Source organism: Dama dama, chromosome 2 (genome assembly GCF_033118175.1).
Source record: "Dama dama isolate Ldn47 chromosome 2, ASM3311817v1, whole genome shotgun sequence".
Classification (NCBI taxonomy): domain Eukaryota; kingdom Metazoa; phylum Chordata; class Mammalia; order Artiodactyla; family Cervidae; genus Dama; species Dama dama.
In genome coordinates this window covers 2662271-2679556 of record NC_083682.1, presented here as the reverse complement: position 1 = coordinate 2679556, position 17286 = coordinate 2662271, and the positions used below count along the sequence as shown (strand labels likewise).

At 57.5% G+C, this 17286-nt stretch overlaps 1 protein-coding gene across 1 annotated transcript; it reads left to right on the top strand.

Moving 5' to 3' along the window:
- Positions 1-9442: 9442 nt before the first annotated feature.
- On the top strand, positions 9443-13489 carry MRGPRG (MAS related GPR family member G). The gene is made up of 5 exons (XM_061121033.1): positions 9443-10280; positions 10348-10412; positions 11838-11932; positions 12124-12268; positions 13385-13489. Exons 1-5 carry the CDS (start codon positions 9443-9445, stop codon positions 13487-13489), a joined length of 1248 nt encoding a protein of 415 aa, XP_060977016.1.
- The last annotated feature ends 3797 nt before the right edge of the window (positions 13490-17286 follow it).

The following is a 17286-nucleotide window of genomic DNA, read 5'->3' as shown; positions in this document are numbered from 1 at the left end:
TCCAGATGAGGAGACCCAGGGAAGGCATGGGCCATGGCCAGCCACCAGGCAGACACACAGCCCAGTCCACCCCAAGTCCACCTTCCCTCCACCCGTCCAGCCTATGGGACCACGGCCAGCCACCAGAGAGCACGTCCCCCGTGAAAGCTATGATGGCCCTGTAATTGAAGCCCCATTTAAGCGTGGGGAAGCATCACTTTGCTGTCCAGCAGAAATTAACAAACATTGTCAATCAACTCTACTTCAATAATTTTTTTAAGAAAAAGTATCTAAGGAGCATTTTCTCTGAATTCTAGACAACATATTAAAAAGCAGAGACACTACTTTGCCAGCAAAGGTCCGTCTAGTCAAAGCTTTAGTTTTTCCAGTAGCCATGTATGGATGTGAGAGCTGAACCACAAAGAAAGCTGAGCACCAAAGAATTGATGCTTTTGAACTGTGGTGTTGGAGAAGATTCTTGAGAGTCCCCTGGACTGCAAGGAGATCCAACCAGTCCATCCTAAAGGAAATCAGTCCTGAATATTCATTGGAAGGACTGATGCTGAAGATGAAACTCCAATACTTTGACCATCTGATATGAAGAACTGACTCATTGGAAAGACCTTGATGCTGGGAAAGATTGAAGGCAGGAGGAGAAGGGGACGACAGAGGATGAGATGGTTGGATGGCATCATCGACTCAACGGACATGAGTTTGAGCAAGCTCTGGGAGTTGGTGATGGACAGGGAGGCCTGGCGTGCTGCAGTCCATGGGGTTGCAAAAAGTTGGACTTGACTGAGCAACTGAACTGAACTGAACTGAAGTAACGTTTTCTCGGAATTCTACATGTGAATATAACTCTGACCCCAAGCCCCCAAGCCTCAGGGATGGAAGGACATTGATCTCCGCCATGATTGAGCCCTGTCCATCCCTAGTCAGGGTGACGGTCCAGACGCTTGCCCAGAACCGTGGTGTCCTGAACTCAGAGGCGCCCTCCCCCTGGTCATCACCCCACGAGGGCTGTGCCGGAGCCTGTATCCTGGCTGGCAGGGTGCCTTCATCCCAGCCTCCCAAGTGTCCTGGGCAGCTTGGGCCCAGGGGTCCTGGGAGGTAGGAGCCCCCGAGGCCGGGGCCAGAGCTCCAGAAGCACCACGTAGCCCCCGCTTGGGGCTTTCCCACCTCTTGGGGCTGACGGGCTTGGCATGGCACGGCCCTCAGGGTAGCAGACCTCCTCGTCCCACTCCCAGAACGTGACTGTCAACCTCAACCACTCCACTTGGGGAAACAAGACTCAGAAGAGGAAGTGGCTTCATGTACCACTTTCAGCCTCCAGATACACACCTCCCACGGAGGCAGGGGAGAACCCAGGAGAAAAAGCAGGAACCAGTCAGCCATCCCCGGCTGTGGACGACGCCCCAGGAAATCCGCTTTCAGAAGCATCACTGATGTGTTTGGCTGCGTCCGGTCTTTGTTGCGGCACCGGCGAGCTTTATGCTTCACGTGGGATCTCTCGTTGCAGCCCACGGGCCCTAGTTGCCGTGCGTGGGCTCAGTGGTTGGGGCGTGCAGGCCTAGTTGCCCCACAGCACACGGGGTCTTAGTTCCCGGACCAGGGATGGAACCCGTGTCTCTGTATTGCCAAGCAGCTTCCTAACCACCAGACCACTGGAGAAGTCACCTTGGAGATCCTTTTAATAATGAGGGAAAGTCCTCCCACCTCATGGATGGGACACCCACCAGAGAGGCAGAGCTGAAAGTGACCTCAAGAGGCCCCAGCCCCCCCACCCCCAGCACCCTCGCCGTGTCTGGGGCAGACACAGCTCAGCGGCTCTCAGAATCTCCTTCCCTCCCGGAGGGCCCACCCCCAGCACCCCAGGGTTGGGGGGGCTCTCAATTCCTCCTTATTGGGCTCCATGAAGCAGAGGCACCTTCCCCAAGGAGCCCCAGAATTGCAGCAACCTCTGGGGTCTCTCTGGACCCCTGGTCGTGGGTGTGGAAGCAGGTCACACAGCAGATGTGTGGCCCAATGGCCTGGGTGGCTGGTCTCTGCCGGGATCCCACTGCTTAGTCCCCGTCTTGTGATGCATGGGACCCCAGGACCCTGGACCCAGACTTCTACAGCCTGGGGCCTCGAGCCTGCAGGCTCCCCCAGGCAAAGACACCTTAATAATTCATCGCCCCACCCTGCCCACACCCTTCTGACCTCAGGAAAAGCCTGCCCTCAGCCGGTGTCCTTAGTCAGGCTGGCAGGGGAGACAGCCCCGGGTCCCAGGAGGCCGGGGCCCCAGGGCCGAAGCCAGTGACCACCGAGCTCCCACCCCCAGGACCTCAGAACTGTTCTGGCCAGGACGGAGTTCCCAGAAACAGGTACGTCACTGTTTGAGCAGCCAGAGAGATGTTCCCAGAAAGGATGTGGACACTGCCCTCTTCTCGGGGACCTGAGGGGAGGCTGCTCAGGGCACGAGGCAGCCTATGAGCCAGAAACCAAAGGAGATAGATACCCCAGCACCCCCCACCCCATCCCCAGCCTGCATGAAGGTTCTAAATCATCATTTGTTTTCATTGTGTGGGGCCACACTCACTGCTCAGCTACTTAATTATCTCAGCAGTTGGAGAGCAACAACAAAAATATTCAACCTAAAATATTAAATCCAGTTGAGTTTTATCTTTTTTTATGAATTGCACAATTCTTCCAGAACCCCTGGACCCTTTGGTGTCTGGAAAACACTCCCCGCGACCCCCGCTGCCCTGTCTGGGATGTGGGGGTGGGGGGTCAGCTGGAGCGGCCGCTCTTAGCTCTGTGGACAACAAGGCTTCTGCCGAGTGATCCTGGGCTTGGTGATTTTGTGAACGGGTGCTTTGAGAGAAAAGGCCTACCTAATTCTTTAAAACCCTTTTGGCAGTCACCGGAGTCATAGAAAATAAGAAAAGCCAGTGAATGCCAAGTCTGTACTATGTTGGTCATGGAGTTGAACATGTAACATGCGTGACATCATGTGAATGTCCAGAAGGGACGCCCCTTCGGAGACAGAGAGCTGAGTGCCGGCCGAGGGGGTCTGGTTTCCCAGGGAGGGGGCTGAGCTCCCAATCCGGAATCCTCTGCTCCCTTTCCCGGGGCAGGAGGAGTTAAGCAGCCCCTTAGGAACCCCTTGGTCAAATGGCCTAAGAGGTAAAGAATCCGTCTGCAATGCAGGAGACCAGGGTTCGATCCCTGGGTTGGGAAGATCCCCTGGAGGAGGGCATGGCAACCCACTCCAGTATCCTCGCCTGGAGAATCCCATGGACAGAGGAGCCAGGTGGGCTACAGTCCATGTCGCAAAGAGTCTGACATGACTGAGGCAACTAAGCGTGCACGCACAGTAGCCCTTGGCATGCAAGACCCCGGGTAGGAACGAGTCAGGTGCAGGGGGGCAGAGGGTCCGTTCGCTCCATCCTGCAGCCCTCAGCTCCCACCTGCACCAACCCCGTCTTCTGTCCTCTGCAGTCCCCACACTGACTCCTGACCCCACAGGGGCTGCGCCTCCCTCGGCGAGCGGCTTCCTAGACAGCAAACCGCTGCCCACAGCTTCGCGAGCGAAACCGACCAGCCACAGCCCTTACCCCACGCCCCACACCATCATCTGCGGAAGGGGCCGGTCCAGACAATCAGGGACAGACCCTGTGTCCCAGAGCCCCCACGGGTGGTTCAAACCAGCCAATCCTGAGCCCACTCACCCTGACTCACCCCTTCCTTCCCACGGAAACCACAGTAAAGCCTCCTGCCCACACGGTCCCCTCCCTCTGCCGCCTGACCGACCACGCTTCCCCAAGTGGAGGTCCCTGGTGGCCCCCCCTCCCCTGGAGAACTGTGAATAACATTCTATCCTCTTGTTGTTATTCAATCACTAAGCCGTCTCTGACTCTTTGAGACCCCATGAGCGGCAGCACGCCAGGCTTCCCTCTCCTTCACTGTCTCCTGGAGTCTGCTCAAACTCATGTCTATTGAATCAGTGATGCCATCCAAGCATCTCATCCTCTGTCGTCCCCTTCTCCTCCTGCCTTCAATCTTTCTCAGCATCAGGTTCTTTTCCAATGAGTCTATTCTTTGCATCAGGTGGCCAAAGTATTGGAGTTTCAGCTTCAACATCAGTCCTTCCAATGAATATTCAGGACTGATCTCCTTTAGGACTGACTGGTTTGATCTCCTCGCTGTCCAAGGGGCTCTAATAACAGTTACCCCCTGAAGTGCTGGCCTGGTCATCCCTGATAATAACAATGCTCTGTTAAGACACGCCTTCCATGGATAGGCTGTTGGCCTGGGACTCCCCGCTGCCCGGGTGTGGGGGGACCCACCTCTGGCCCCCACTTCCCGTCTGCCCCTGGGGGCCCTGGGCAACCTCGTGTCCCCTCTCTGGGTCCCAGAGTTGGACGACCTTGTCCTGAGGCTCAGAAGGGACGTGCCTGTCAACCACAACTTCGTACTTGCCGTGGGCACGGGCCATCAGTCCCTGCTAGGCTTAAGTCATGTGCAGTTGCTGACCTTCCACACCCCCTGAAGGGAGTCCGGGGTGGAGAGCAAAAATGAGGCTCTCTGTGTTCAGGGGGGAACCTGCCAAGACACATGTTCAGTTACTTACACATTTTCAGGAGTTGATTTTATGAGCCCAGTTCTTGGATCCCCTCATATCTAGAAAAGCCCTGTTCCTATAACTAGCAGAAACCTTCTGCAAAAATCTGAGCTTGATGGCACGCACTCTCCCTTCACCAAAATCAAGTGCATACCGTCCTCCCCCCACCCCACCCACCTTTGGAGCAGTCTCTCCGAGCTCTCTGAGGCGCCGTCTCCCTGGCTGCAGTCCTCACTTCGTCCCAAATAAAATTCGACTCGCAGCTCTCCCGAGGCGCATCTTTTTTTTAAGTTGTTGTGGCCTGGGAAACCACACACAGGAACGGCTCCTGTGTCCCCCCACCTGGACCCCCGCCGGCTCCCTCTTCCTCAGATCCTCCCAACGTGTGCCCCTCACTGGGTCCCCACAACCCACCCCAGAGGTGACCAAACCAGGGCGCAGCCTGCCCATGTGGACACGGACGGGGCTGGGTTTGGGCCGAACTGCGTGAAGCTGCCCACTTCGCAGGTCAGATACGGCTGAATACTGGCCACTTGGCGTTGTCGAGGCTCCTGCTGGCCCAGCCCGGCCTGGACACAGGCCACCAGCTGTGAACAGGCTCGGGAGGCACAAGTCCAAGCAAGCATCCTGGTGTCCGGGCGACGGCACAAGCCGCTGGCCTCCAGGGGCCCAGGAATCGCCCTCAGCTCTGAGAACGGCTGTGTGCTTCGGGGAGAGCGGCGGAGGGGGCTGGCTCGCATCCCTCCCCACCCACTGAGGTCTGCTCTCCTCAGCGCCCGGGCCTCGGTTTCCCCATCTGCAAGTAGGGCCGGTGGCATCTCAGAGGCGCTTGTGTCAGAAACGAGCTGCTCCGTGGAGAGCAAAGAGCATGTGACCCTCATCTCAGAAGTGGCCGGGGCCAAGGCCCCCAGATGGGCGGCTCATGACGACAGACATGTCTTCTCTCACTGCCCGCAGGGCAGGGTCTGAAATCAAGCTGGCCCAGGGCTCCAGGGCAGGGCCGTCCTGCTCTTCCAGCCTCTGGGGGCTCCAGGCGTCCCTGGGCTTGTGGCCCCAGCCCTCCAGCCTCTGCCTTCATGGGCACGTGGCCCTTCCTCCGTGCGTCTTTCCTCGCCCGTATCATAAGGACGCCTACCGCGTTCAGGGTCCGCCTGGGTGATCCGGAATGACCTCATCTCAAAGCCCTCCCTCCTTCCCAGTGAGGTTCCAGGGACCGACAGGTCGTGGCTCCAGGGGCCCCGTCCGGCCCAGGACACACCCCACACAGGTGTTTGCTGCCGTTGTCTCCAACACGCCGAGAGCGGATGCGCCTCCCGAGGCTGCGCTGAGAGCGGGGTGTGTACCAGGCGCCCCTGGCCGCCGCGGGCAGAGACCACGGGGGCTGCGGTGGGACAAGGGGCCAGCGCTGCGGAGAAGAGGCGGGGGGCGGGAGGACGGGGCGGCCGGGGTGAGGTCTCGGGTACCAAGGGAGGAGGCTACCCGAGGAAAGGGGGAGGGGCAGGGAGAGCAACCCAAGACCCGGGGTGCCCTGGGCGGGGCGGGCCCTGCCTCCTGGGTCTCCGGGCCTGGAGGCCACGCAGTGATTCCCGCCTTAAAGCCACGTGCAGTAATGCGGGGGCCGGAGACCAGAGTCCTGCCAGGAGTCAAGGCCGGAACCCTCGCTCCACAGGCCACGCCTCTGCTACAGAAGCGAGTTCAGGGCCAAACCCACGAACTGGGAAATATTAGGACACGAACTGGGAGACCGGGATCCGCACTGTATAAAACAGGTAACTAACGAGAACCTATCGTCCAGCACAGTGAGCCCTGCTCACTGCAGCCCTGGTCACTCTGCAGTGACCTGGATGGGGAGGAAGAACAAAAAGAGGGGACGGGACTTCCCCGGGGGTCCCAGGGCTAAGAATCCGCCTGCCAGTGAGAGGGTACGGGTCTGACCCCGGTCAGGGGAGATCCCACGCGCCGCAGAGCAGCTAAGCCCATGCACCTCAGCTCCTGAAGCCCGCGTGCTCTGGAGGCTCCGCAACCAGAGGGTAGCCCTCACTTGCCGAGACTGGGACAACGCTCTCGCAGCAGCAAAGACCCAGAGCAGCCAAACATAAATAAATAAATGCAATCGTTTTTTAAAAGGAGAGGGGATATGCTTGGAAACATGCAGCTGATTCGCTACTAACACAACACCGTAAAGCGACAAAGAGAACATGTCAGCCACTCAGTCACGTTTGATTCTGCGACCCCTTGGACGGGAGGCCCCATGAACGGTAGCTCCTCTGTCCATGGGCTTCTCCAGGCAGGAATACTAGAGTGGGTAGCCGTTTCCTTCTCCAGGGGATCTTCCCAATCCAGGGATTGAACCTGGGTCTCCCACACTGCAGGCAGATCCTTCCCTGTCTGAGCCACCGTAAAGCAACTATACCCCATTACAAAACTATTTTTTAAAAAAAGAAAGAAAAATGTTAGGACACACAGCATCTCTACACGTGACTTCTGACTTGCGCGCCGAGTCCCCAGGGCCGCAGAGCAGCCCACGGAAAAGGCAAGTCTTCAGCAGGACCAGCTCAGGACATGAAACTTGGACAAGTGTTTTAACCCCTAAGGGTCATTGAGCAGCTGGGACCCCCGGGTGTGAGGCTGGCAAGTGGACAGTCGGGATGGGCCCTCGAGAAAGGGGCCAGCAGCTGCAGGCCCAGACCACCCAGAGCAGAACTGCCCAGGGACCACCGTGGGGTCCAGCCCTAGGCCGGGCACGAACTGTCCAGGAATGGTCAGGTCACAGGGAGGGATGCTGAGGCCTGGAGGGGTTGGGTCCTTCCGCCCAGGCCACACGGCCAGGCTCCTGCCTCACTGCCCCTCTCCCACACACCAGGGAACCGAGGAGCCAGCTCAGCCCGAGGAGCAGCCCCAGATGTGAGGTCCAGCCCCCACTGGACAGGGGGCCCCAGGAGGCCACTCCCTGCCGTCCACGCGCCTCATATGCTGAGGAGGAAGAGCAGGGCTGGCCCACACAAGGACATCACTGTCTGAGCTCATCCTGTGGACGGGAGGGCCCCTCCCACTTCCAAGAAACTGGCCGGGAGCCCGGGTCCAGCCAGTCAGGCCCCGGGGCCACAGGAGGATTTAGGGCTCAGGAGGAGCCCCAGGCGGTGGTGAGCAGCTGAGAGGCACCCGGTCAGCAGGTGAGAAGCCTTGGGGGCCCCTGCACCCAGCCCACCTGCTCCCCACTCCGGCGCTGGACACCCCTGAGGACTTTTGGGCTCCCGTGGGCCTGGGCGCTGGGGTGAGGATGGAGGAGCAGATGGTGGGCGCGTCATTCACAAGCCGGGACCCTGGGCCCTCGTTTGCATGTACCGGGCGGGTGTTCCCGCTCCGAGAGCCGGCAGGACAGCCGTCCAGGTAGCCCCCTCCACTCCTCCTCACCTCCTGCCGGGGCCAGAGCCCCGCCCCCAGCGCTGGCCCTCACCCTCCACCCGACTCAGCCCCTGGGGTCCCTCGGGGAGACGGAGGCCCCGAGGGGGGCTCAGCACAGTCCCCCCGCCGTGACCCCAGAGTCCAGCTTGGCTCTCTGGGTCCCCCGACACCACCACTGCCTGCCCGTGCCCCGCTCGGGGAGATCCTGCAGGGGGTCAAGGCGAGAGACCCCGAGCCACCCTGCTAAGCCCCGCTCCTGGGCAAGGACAGCCACACAGAAGGGGCAGGCGAGGACCCCGGGCTGGGAGGCTGGGAGGCTGGGAGGGCCCGAGGGGGCTGCGGAAGTTTCCAGAGTCCTAAAGGAGGCAGACCTGGGTAACGGGCTGTGGGGGGAGGTGAGGATGGTCCAGGCAGAGGCACAGCCCCGCCGGGGGGCGCCTGGGGGAAGACCCCGAGGCTGGGAGGCAGGCTGTCCGTCCCCACCGTGTCTCTGGGGGTCTCTGTGTCTCTCTTCGTGTCTCTGTCACTCTGCGGGTCTCTCCCCGCGTGGCTCCCCGACTCCTCACCCTAGGGCCCTGACGGCCGCTGCGAGGCTGAGAACAAAGGCCGGCGTGGACTCTGTGGGGAAGGGGCACAGCAGAGGGAAGGGCACCTCTGAGACCCCGCCAGCGGGGTCTGCCTGCCCTGTTCCTGGGCGGAGTCTCTCCCCTGGGGCCGGAACAGGACTCACCCCCTCGCTGCCCCTAAGGGGCCGGCAGCAGACACTTGCGCTGGCTTCTCCCGAGGACCCGGGGCATCACCGCATCCCCAAGCTTGCCAAGGCTTCGGAGCTGCACGCGGTCAACCCACCTGTAGCAGGAGGAGCCGGCTGAACTGCCTGGTCCGGAGAGCCGGAGAGCCGGAGGCTGGGGGTGTCCTCTGCCTTCTCTCATCCTCCCAGCCTCCCACCGCCGCCACAGTACAGCTCCCCACCCCCCACCCCCGCCCACCCTCCATGGCCAGCGCAGGATTGAGTGTGCTCATGGCTACCGCTGGTCTCCACCCAGCTGACCCTCTGGGGCTGGCAGCCAGCAGGAGCGTAGTCCAGCCTCTCCCCACATCCTTGAGTCGTGTCCACACGAGCACCCCCTTTGCCTGCAGTCCTGTCCAGCCGACGTTGACCTCTGCAACAACGTTGGTACACGGCCTTCTTAATCGCTCTTTGTGCATTTAGTCTAACCATCCCAGCCGGGGGCAGGACCGCCCACCTGGTCAGCATCCTCGTCTCCCCGGGTGAGCGTGTCTTATGGAATCCTCCTTTTCCCAAGAGGTCGTGGGGCCTGCAGGGCTGGGCTCTGGCCTGGAAGGGGCCGTCCGGCGGTCTCAGGATATGCCTGCCTTTCCTCGTGCTGCCGACTCAACGTCTGTCGCTCCCCTCCAGGGTCCTGCCCGCCAGCCACCCAGCCGGCCAGCATGTTCGGGATCTGGGGGACCTTCAGCAGCGTGGTTTTCTACCTCACCCTGGCCGTGGGCCTTGGGGGGCTGCTGGGCAACGCGCTGGTGCTCTGGCACCTCGGCTTCCACATCAAGAAGGGCCCCTTCGCCGTCTACGTGCTCCACCTGGCCGCCGCAGACTTCCTGTTCCTGGGCTGCCAGCTGGCCTTCTCGGCTGTGCAGGTGGCCCTGGGCTCCGAGCACAGCCTCTACTTCACGGTCACCTTCGTGGCCTTCTCCGTGGGCCTCTGGCTGCTGGCGGCCTTCAGCGCCGAGCGCTGCCTCTCCGACCTCTTCCCCGCCTGCTACCAGGGCTGCCGCCCCAGACACACGTCGGGCGTCGTCTGCGGCCTCAGCTGGGCCCTGGCCCCGCCGGCCGTGCTGCTGACGGCCGACGCCTGCGGCCTTCTGCGCAAGAGCGCGCGCCCGCTGGCCTGCCTGCACTACCACGCGGCCAGCGTCGCCGGGCTGCTGGCCCTGGCCTGCGCGGCCTTCGCGGCTGGCCTGGTCCTCTTCGTCTGGGTGGCGTGCTGCTCCCAGCGCCAGCGCCCGCGGTTCTACGGCACCGTGCTGGGCTCCGCGCTCCTGCTGCTCGTCTGCGGCCTCCCCTACATCCTCTGCTGGACCCTGCTCCCGTACCTCCCGAGCTTCCTGCTGTCCACCTTCTTCCCGCTGGCCACCCTCCTGGCCTGCGTCCACTGCAGCGCCAGGCCCCTCATCTACGTCACGGTGGGCCGGCAGCCGGGCCGGCGGGAACCTCTGCGGGCGGTCCTTCGGCGCTCCCTGGGGGAGGGCGTCCAGCTGGGGGGCCAGAGGGGTCTCCCTGCTCATGGGCCACGTGTAGGGAATGCCCTGGCCGCCCCCCACCCCCCATCCCTTGCCAGACCCTCCAGGACTCCACATCATTCCCCGGCTCACCCACTCTGGGGACCCAAGGGCTGGGGGCCGGGTGAGAGCCGTGGTCTTGACTCCCCCCCCACCTGGCCTGCAGGGGACGAGGACCAGACCAGAGACACAGCAAGGAAGTGGGGAGCCCCAGGACTGGGGAGAGGACAGGCACCCCAACTCCCACCTCCCTCCCACCCTGCCACCAGCTGAGGCAGGAGTGAAGGGGAGGTGGCCCCCCCAAGGCCTACATGGGGGTGCTGGGCGGATGGGAGCCTGGGCATTGGCTGGATCGGGGGCTGTCCTCACTGAGGCCCAGACCCCCAGGGGACCCCCTCGCAGGACCTGCCCTGCAGTCTCCCCACTGGCCACCAGATGGCATGGCTTCCCCACCAAGTGCGCGCAAAGCATGTGGGCAAAATGGGGGGTCACTGCAGAGCCAGATGCCCCCTTGGCCCTCCCCGGACCCTCCCAGCCCCCAGGGGTCCCGGACACCTGCTGCCTGGAGGGTGCCTTTTCCCCCCACCCCCATCTTCAGCTTCCCCTCCTCCAGGGAATCCTCTGCTCACCCATCACTTCCCGCCCATCCCTGCCCACCTGCCGAAGACCCCCCTTCCCCTGCCAGCACCCCACCCCCAGGGCTTCCCTAGTGAAGAAGGGGAGGGAGACCGATGGTGGGCGGACTGCTAGATGAGCGGATGGACGGACGGACGGATGGTGATGCGGAAGGGTGAATGGGAGGAAGGAGGTAGACAGCTGACGCCATTCCTTGCAGCTTCCAAAGTAGAGATCCTTTTATGTGTTTCTGATGATATCTTAAAATGATACTTCAGGGTCATTGTCAAGACTTTTAAGTCCTACAGAAAATCTTGGAAAGCTAAATCACCAAAACTTTTGGACTCAGAGGGAGGCACGTGAGGCATAGAACCCTCCGGCTGCGTTCATTTTTCTGATGGAGACCCACAGAAATTTCAAATTTTACCAAAGATGAAGACGTTCTATGCCTGCTATGTGAAACCTGTTACAACAATGCCTTTTACAACACCAGGAGAATTGTTCTTAAAAAGTTGTCCTTTTTTCACTAGAAAAGGTATGTGCTGCTCATCCTTGGGACTTTGGAAAACACTAAGGAAAGGGAAGAAGACTTACCTGGACCCTTCCCCGGCCCAGAGACGCTTCTGCAGGTTGGCCACCCCTCCTGGGGTGGACACCCCAGGTCCCCCCACCTGGTCTCCCCAGACTGTGCCCTGAGGACTGGATGATTCCAGCCAAGGGAGGCCAGGGCTCTGACAGCCTAGCAAGCTCAGGAAGGAGGGTCAGTGACCTCAGCCTTGGCTTTGGGGGTAAGGTGGGGAGGGGCCGTCCATTCTTGGGACCACTTCACGCCACACCCAAGGAGGGGTGTGGCCTCCTTCCTAGAGTTCCTGGAAATGCGATGAGGGTGGGGCAGCCTCAGAGGTGCGCCAGCATCAGCCCCCACCTCTCCCAGCCCCAGGAAATAGCTGCGGGGCCCCCTGAGGGGCCGTCCATCTGCGTGCCGCTGGCAGAGACAGACGGGCCGCCGGGCAGCTGGCAGTGTCTGGGGTGTGTGATGAGCAGCCCAGTCTGGACAGATGGGCAGGGCCGAACCTCAGTCCAGCAACCTGCTGCTGGGCAAATGGATGCCAGCCTGGGCCCTATAGAGCCAGCGTGGCCCCAGTCCCAGAGGAGTGACGGCCACCTAGACGGACCTGCAAAAGCAGGACTGGGCTCCTGTCCCTCTGGCGTCTCTCCAGCCGGGTGACCTCCAGCAAGTCGCCTGACTGCGGGGAGCCTTGTCTTCAGAAGGAGAAGCAGAGTACATCTCCGACATGGAGTCCGAGGAAGGAGGCAGGAGGCCAGGCTGGCAGAGGGCGGGCCGTGACCTTCCTGACCTTCAAGGTCAGCCGCATCGCCTCTCTCACCTCCAGCTCCGTCTCTGGGCCAAGCTCCGCGTGTCCCCAGACCTCCCTGACCTTAGCACACAAACCACGCTGACGGCTGGCACCCCGCTCAGCTCCCGGGCCTGTCCTTGTGTCTGTCTATCCTGTGACACTGGGAGCCTCCTGGCAGCGGGCGCCCTGCCCTCAGCTCCCCTGGTGCCCGCCCGCCCCGGCTGAGCACCCGGAGAGACTCCCTGCCCGGAGCAGCCTCCCACCCACCTCGCGCTGCATTTCCTGGGCTCGTGTTTGAGCTTCTCAGTGTCCCTGTGTCTCACTGGAATGTGAGCTCCGGGGGGTCGGGGCGGGGCCGTCTCCCTGAGCTGAGAACCAGACGGCAGGGAGGAGCATGGGGTGGGCGGACTGGTGGATGGGTGAGCGGGTAATGGTGCGAATGTGAAATCCAGTGAATCAAAGATATGGCTGGAATGGAGCGCCACTCAGCGGAATCAGCCCAGGCTGGCTCTGGGAACCTCTGGGTCAGCCGAGGCCTGACCACTGAGCTGACACCTGAGCAGGAGACAAGGGACCCAGGTGCTCAGAGCCGCCCCAGCCCATCTCCAGCTCTCCACCACACTCTCCCCTTTGAGCCAGCAAACACCAGCAGAGGCAGCTCAGGGCCGGGGGCTGGGCGGGAGCTCAGGGGAGGGTCACGCCAAGGTGTGGCCGCTTCCGCAAGAGCTCAGCGTCTGGAGAAGTGATGGACACGTCCATGCAATCCAAGGACGGCATGTGAAGAGGCTTAAAGAGGCCTCATGTATCCCAATTTGACCTTGAGAACCATCAGCGTGTCCACCCCTTTCTAGTAGTGCGTGTCCCGGTGTGGATGACAAACCATCTGGCCCCCCTAGTGTTACAGGTGCAAGGAAGAGGGTCACATGTCCCCCGCACTCATAAAGCAGAGGCGGCTTCCAGGAGGAGGGGGTCCCAGCGCTGATCCCAGGACTGCCGGTGTCTGGAAGGGACTGCCATCAGTGGGGGGCAGTCTGAAAGGCCCCCAAACACAAGCAGAGAAGGAGAGAAACAAAGAAGGGGGCCCCCAGAGGAGCTGAAGGCGCTGGATCCTGGGATGGGACAGGTGTGCGCCAGCCACGAGACAGCGGCCGGCCCGGGGACAGCGGGCAAGGGCATCCCCGTGATCTTCTCCCCGGGCTGGTCTTTCCTGTGGTTCTGCTCAGAGTGAGCGAGGATGCTATGAAACAGGTCAAGTTTTAGCTGGTTTTTGTTTTCTTTTTTTTTCCATGAGGATAACCAGCCATTCTGACAACATTTGCTGAAAAGGCTTCCCTTCTCCCCTGAATTACATGGGCGCCTTTACTGTAAATCAGTTGATTGTACATGGAGGCTTTATTTCCGGACTCTGTTCTCTGTTGGTCTGTTTTTCCTTATACCAGCATCCCGCTGTCTTAATTACCAGCATTAAAAATAAGTCATGCAATCAGGTGCTCTAAGTCCTATGATTTTATATTTCTTCTTCAAGATTTACATTTCCCCATACGGTTTAGAAAAAACTTGACAATTTCTTCAAACATCTACTGAAAATGTGACTGGGATGGCATTGAATCTATTCAATTATTCTATAAAAATTCATGGAGGGGCTTCCCTGGCGGTCCAGTGGTTAAGACTCCGTGCTTCCACTGCGGAGGTCAAAGTTTCCATCCCTGGTCGGGGGACTTGCTTCTGCTGCACAAGTCACAGCCAAAAAAAATCATGGGTAACTGACATCTTAACACTATGGAGTTTTTCAACTAATAAGCATGTTAAGTTGCTAAGTCGTGTCCAACTCTTTGTGACCCCATGGCTTGTAGCCCCCCGCCCCAGGCTCCTCTGTCCATGGGCTTCTCCAGGCAAGAATACTGGAGTGAGTTGCTATTTCCTTCTCCAGGGGATCCTCCTGACCCTGGGGTTGAACCCCCATCTCTTGCACTGAAGGCAGTCTCTTGCATTTCAGGCAAATTCTTTACTGCTGGGCCACCAGGAAAGCATGTTTTAAACCCCGCCTCCCCTCATTTAATTCAGTCTTTGACTTCTGTCACATAATTTTGTAGTTTTCAGCGTAGGTATCTTGCTCATGTTTTGGGAAATTTATCCCTAGGTCTTTGAGGCTTTGATGCTATGCAGAATTATCTTTTAATTTCATTTTCCAGTTGTTTCATCTTGACTTTTTATACGATTGAATAACTCTCCTGCCAACTTTCTCAATTAGTTCTAAGTCTTTTTAAGTTTCTGTTTATTTGTTTATTCATTTGGCTGTGTCCGTTCTTAGTTGTAGCTCTCAGGACCTTCATCCTGCATCTTTGCATTTAAACCCTCAGCTGCGGCCTGTGGGGTCTGATTCCCTGACCAGGATCTTATACCCTGACCAGGAATGAAACCCAGGCACCCTGCACTGGGAGCGTGGAGTCGTAGCCCCAGGACCGCCAGGGAACCCCCTCTAGTCGTCTTTTTGAAGTCTGCTTAGGGTTTCCTATGTACACAATCATGTCATTTGCAAGTAGAGATCATTTCCCTTTTATTTCCCTTTCTTCTTTTATTGCACTGGTAAGACCTCCCTTCAGTGTTGAAGGGAAATGGTAACAATGGCAGCCCTGCCTCATTCCCAATCTTACAGGGGGTGTGTTCACTGTCTCACCACTAAACGTGATGCTAAATATAGGCATTTTGTACACACCCTTTGTCATACTGATGTAATTTCCATCTACTCCTAATTTTCCAAAAGTTGTTTTTTTTTTTTTTTTTTTTAATCATGAGTGAGTATTGAACCTTACTGCATCTTTTTCTTCGTGTATTGAGATGACCTTATGGTTTTTCTTTTTTGGGACTTCCCCGATGGCTCGGTGGGCAAAGAATCTGCCTGCAACGCAGGAGAAACAGGAGACCCAGGTTCAATCCCTGGGTTGGGAAGATCCCCTGGAGGAGGCAATTGCAACCCGCTCCAGTATTCTTGCCTCGAAAATCCCACAGACAGAGGAGCCGGGCTGGCTGCAGTTCACAGGCTTGCAGAAGGTCGGACACAACTGGGTGACTAAGCACATAGGCACACGTGGTTTTTCTCCCGTAGTCTGTTACTCTGGTGAACTACACCGATTCCTTTTCCAATGCTGACCTCGTAGTCCCTAGATAAACCCCACTTGGCCAGAATATATTATCCGTTTTACATATTGATGAGTTTGATTTGCTAAACATTTGATGAGGGCATTTTCACTTACACTTGTGGGAGATGCTGGCCTCTGGACTTTTTTTCTCATAATGCCCTTGTCGGTTCGGAGCATCAGTTATCCCCTTTTACTCTGTAAGAATTTGGGTAAGACCAGTACTATTTCACCAGAGAAACCATCTTTCGTGGAAGGGGTACAAAATGCAGTTTCAGTTTCTTTAACAAATACAGGGCTCCCAGGATTTTCTTTTCCTTCTTGCATCAGTTTTAGGAAGTCTTGTTTTTCAGGGAATTTTTCCATTTCATCACTTGAATTGAGCATAAATGTGAATGAGCCACCTTGGAGGTGGACCCTCCAACCCCAGTCAAGACTTCAGATGACACAGACGCCTGGTCATTACCAGCCCCTGAGCCAGAACGGTCCTAGATAGGTCACTCCCCAGTTCTTGACTTACAGAAGCCGTGAAAAGCTTATCGTTTTAAGCTGCTAAAGTTTAAAGTTGTTGCAAAGCAATAGATTACTAATACAATTATGAAATGTTCCTCTTTATCTCCAGTAATATTCTTCAGTCGTGTCTGACTCTTTGCAATCCTATGAACCGTAGCCCACCAGGCTCCTCTGTCCATGGGATTCTCCAGGCAAGAATACTGGAGTGGGTTGCCATTTCCTTCTCCAGGGGATCTTCCTGACCCAGGGCTTGAACCTGTGTCTCTTAAGTGTCCGGGATTGGCAGGCAGGTTCTTTATCACTAGCGCCACCCATAGACCGAACACAGCATCTTCCCACACATGGCGTGTGATCAGGCTAAGTCACTTCAGTCGTGTCTGACCCCATGCGACCCCATGGGGGATTGCAACCCACCAGGCTCCTCTGTCCATGGGGCTCTCCAGGCAAGAATACTGGAATGGGCTACCCTGCCCTCCTCCAGGGGATCTTCCCAACCCAGGGATGGAACCCACATCTCCTACGTCTCCTAAATAGGCAGGCAGTTTCTTCACCATTAGTACCACCTGGGAAGCCTACCTTGAGGTCTGGTTTATCTGAAATAAATCACTAGCTGCACCGGCTAGCTTGTCCTCATTGTCTGGATGGCATATCTTTTCATTCTTTTCTTTCAGTCTTTCTGCATCTGTGTCTCTTGTAAACAGCACATTATAGGGTAGTATTTTTTGATCCAGTGTGAAAATCTCTGCTTTTTATTCAGAGTATTTAGTTCACTTACATATACTATAATTATTGATGCAATGGTGTATAAGTCTACCATCTTAGCATTTGTTATCTATTTCTCACTTATATTCATTGTCCTATTGAGCTTCATTTCTTGCCTTCTTTTTGATTAATCAAATAATTTTTAGTCCTCCATTTTGTCTTCTCTGTTGGCTTTTTAGTTACAGCTCTTTGTTTTATATTCTGGCAGGTTTCTCCAGAGATGATACTACACCCTTTTAACTCATCACAGTGAATAGTAAACCACTTGACATACAACATAAGGACCCTCCAACAGATGAGGCCCTTTTTCTCCTCCAGCTCTTTGGGTTATTTTTATACATTTAATTTCTACAAATGTTATAAACCCCAACATATATTTTTACTACTGTTGCTTTGTAGAAATTAAGAAGAAAATATCCTTTTATGATTACCTGCACATGTATCATTTCTAGCTACTTTCAAATCTGAATCACTTCTCTTCAGCCTGAAAAGCTTCCAGTTTTCAGAAGAATGAAAAGGGGCAGGACCCAGGCCTGTGACTTACAGCTGAGTCAGCAGGTCTTAGAATAGACTAAACAAACCTCTCAAGTCTGTTTCTTCCTCCCCTGGGACG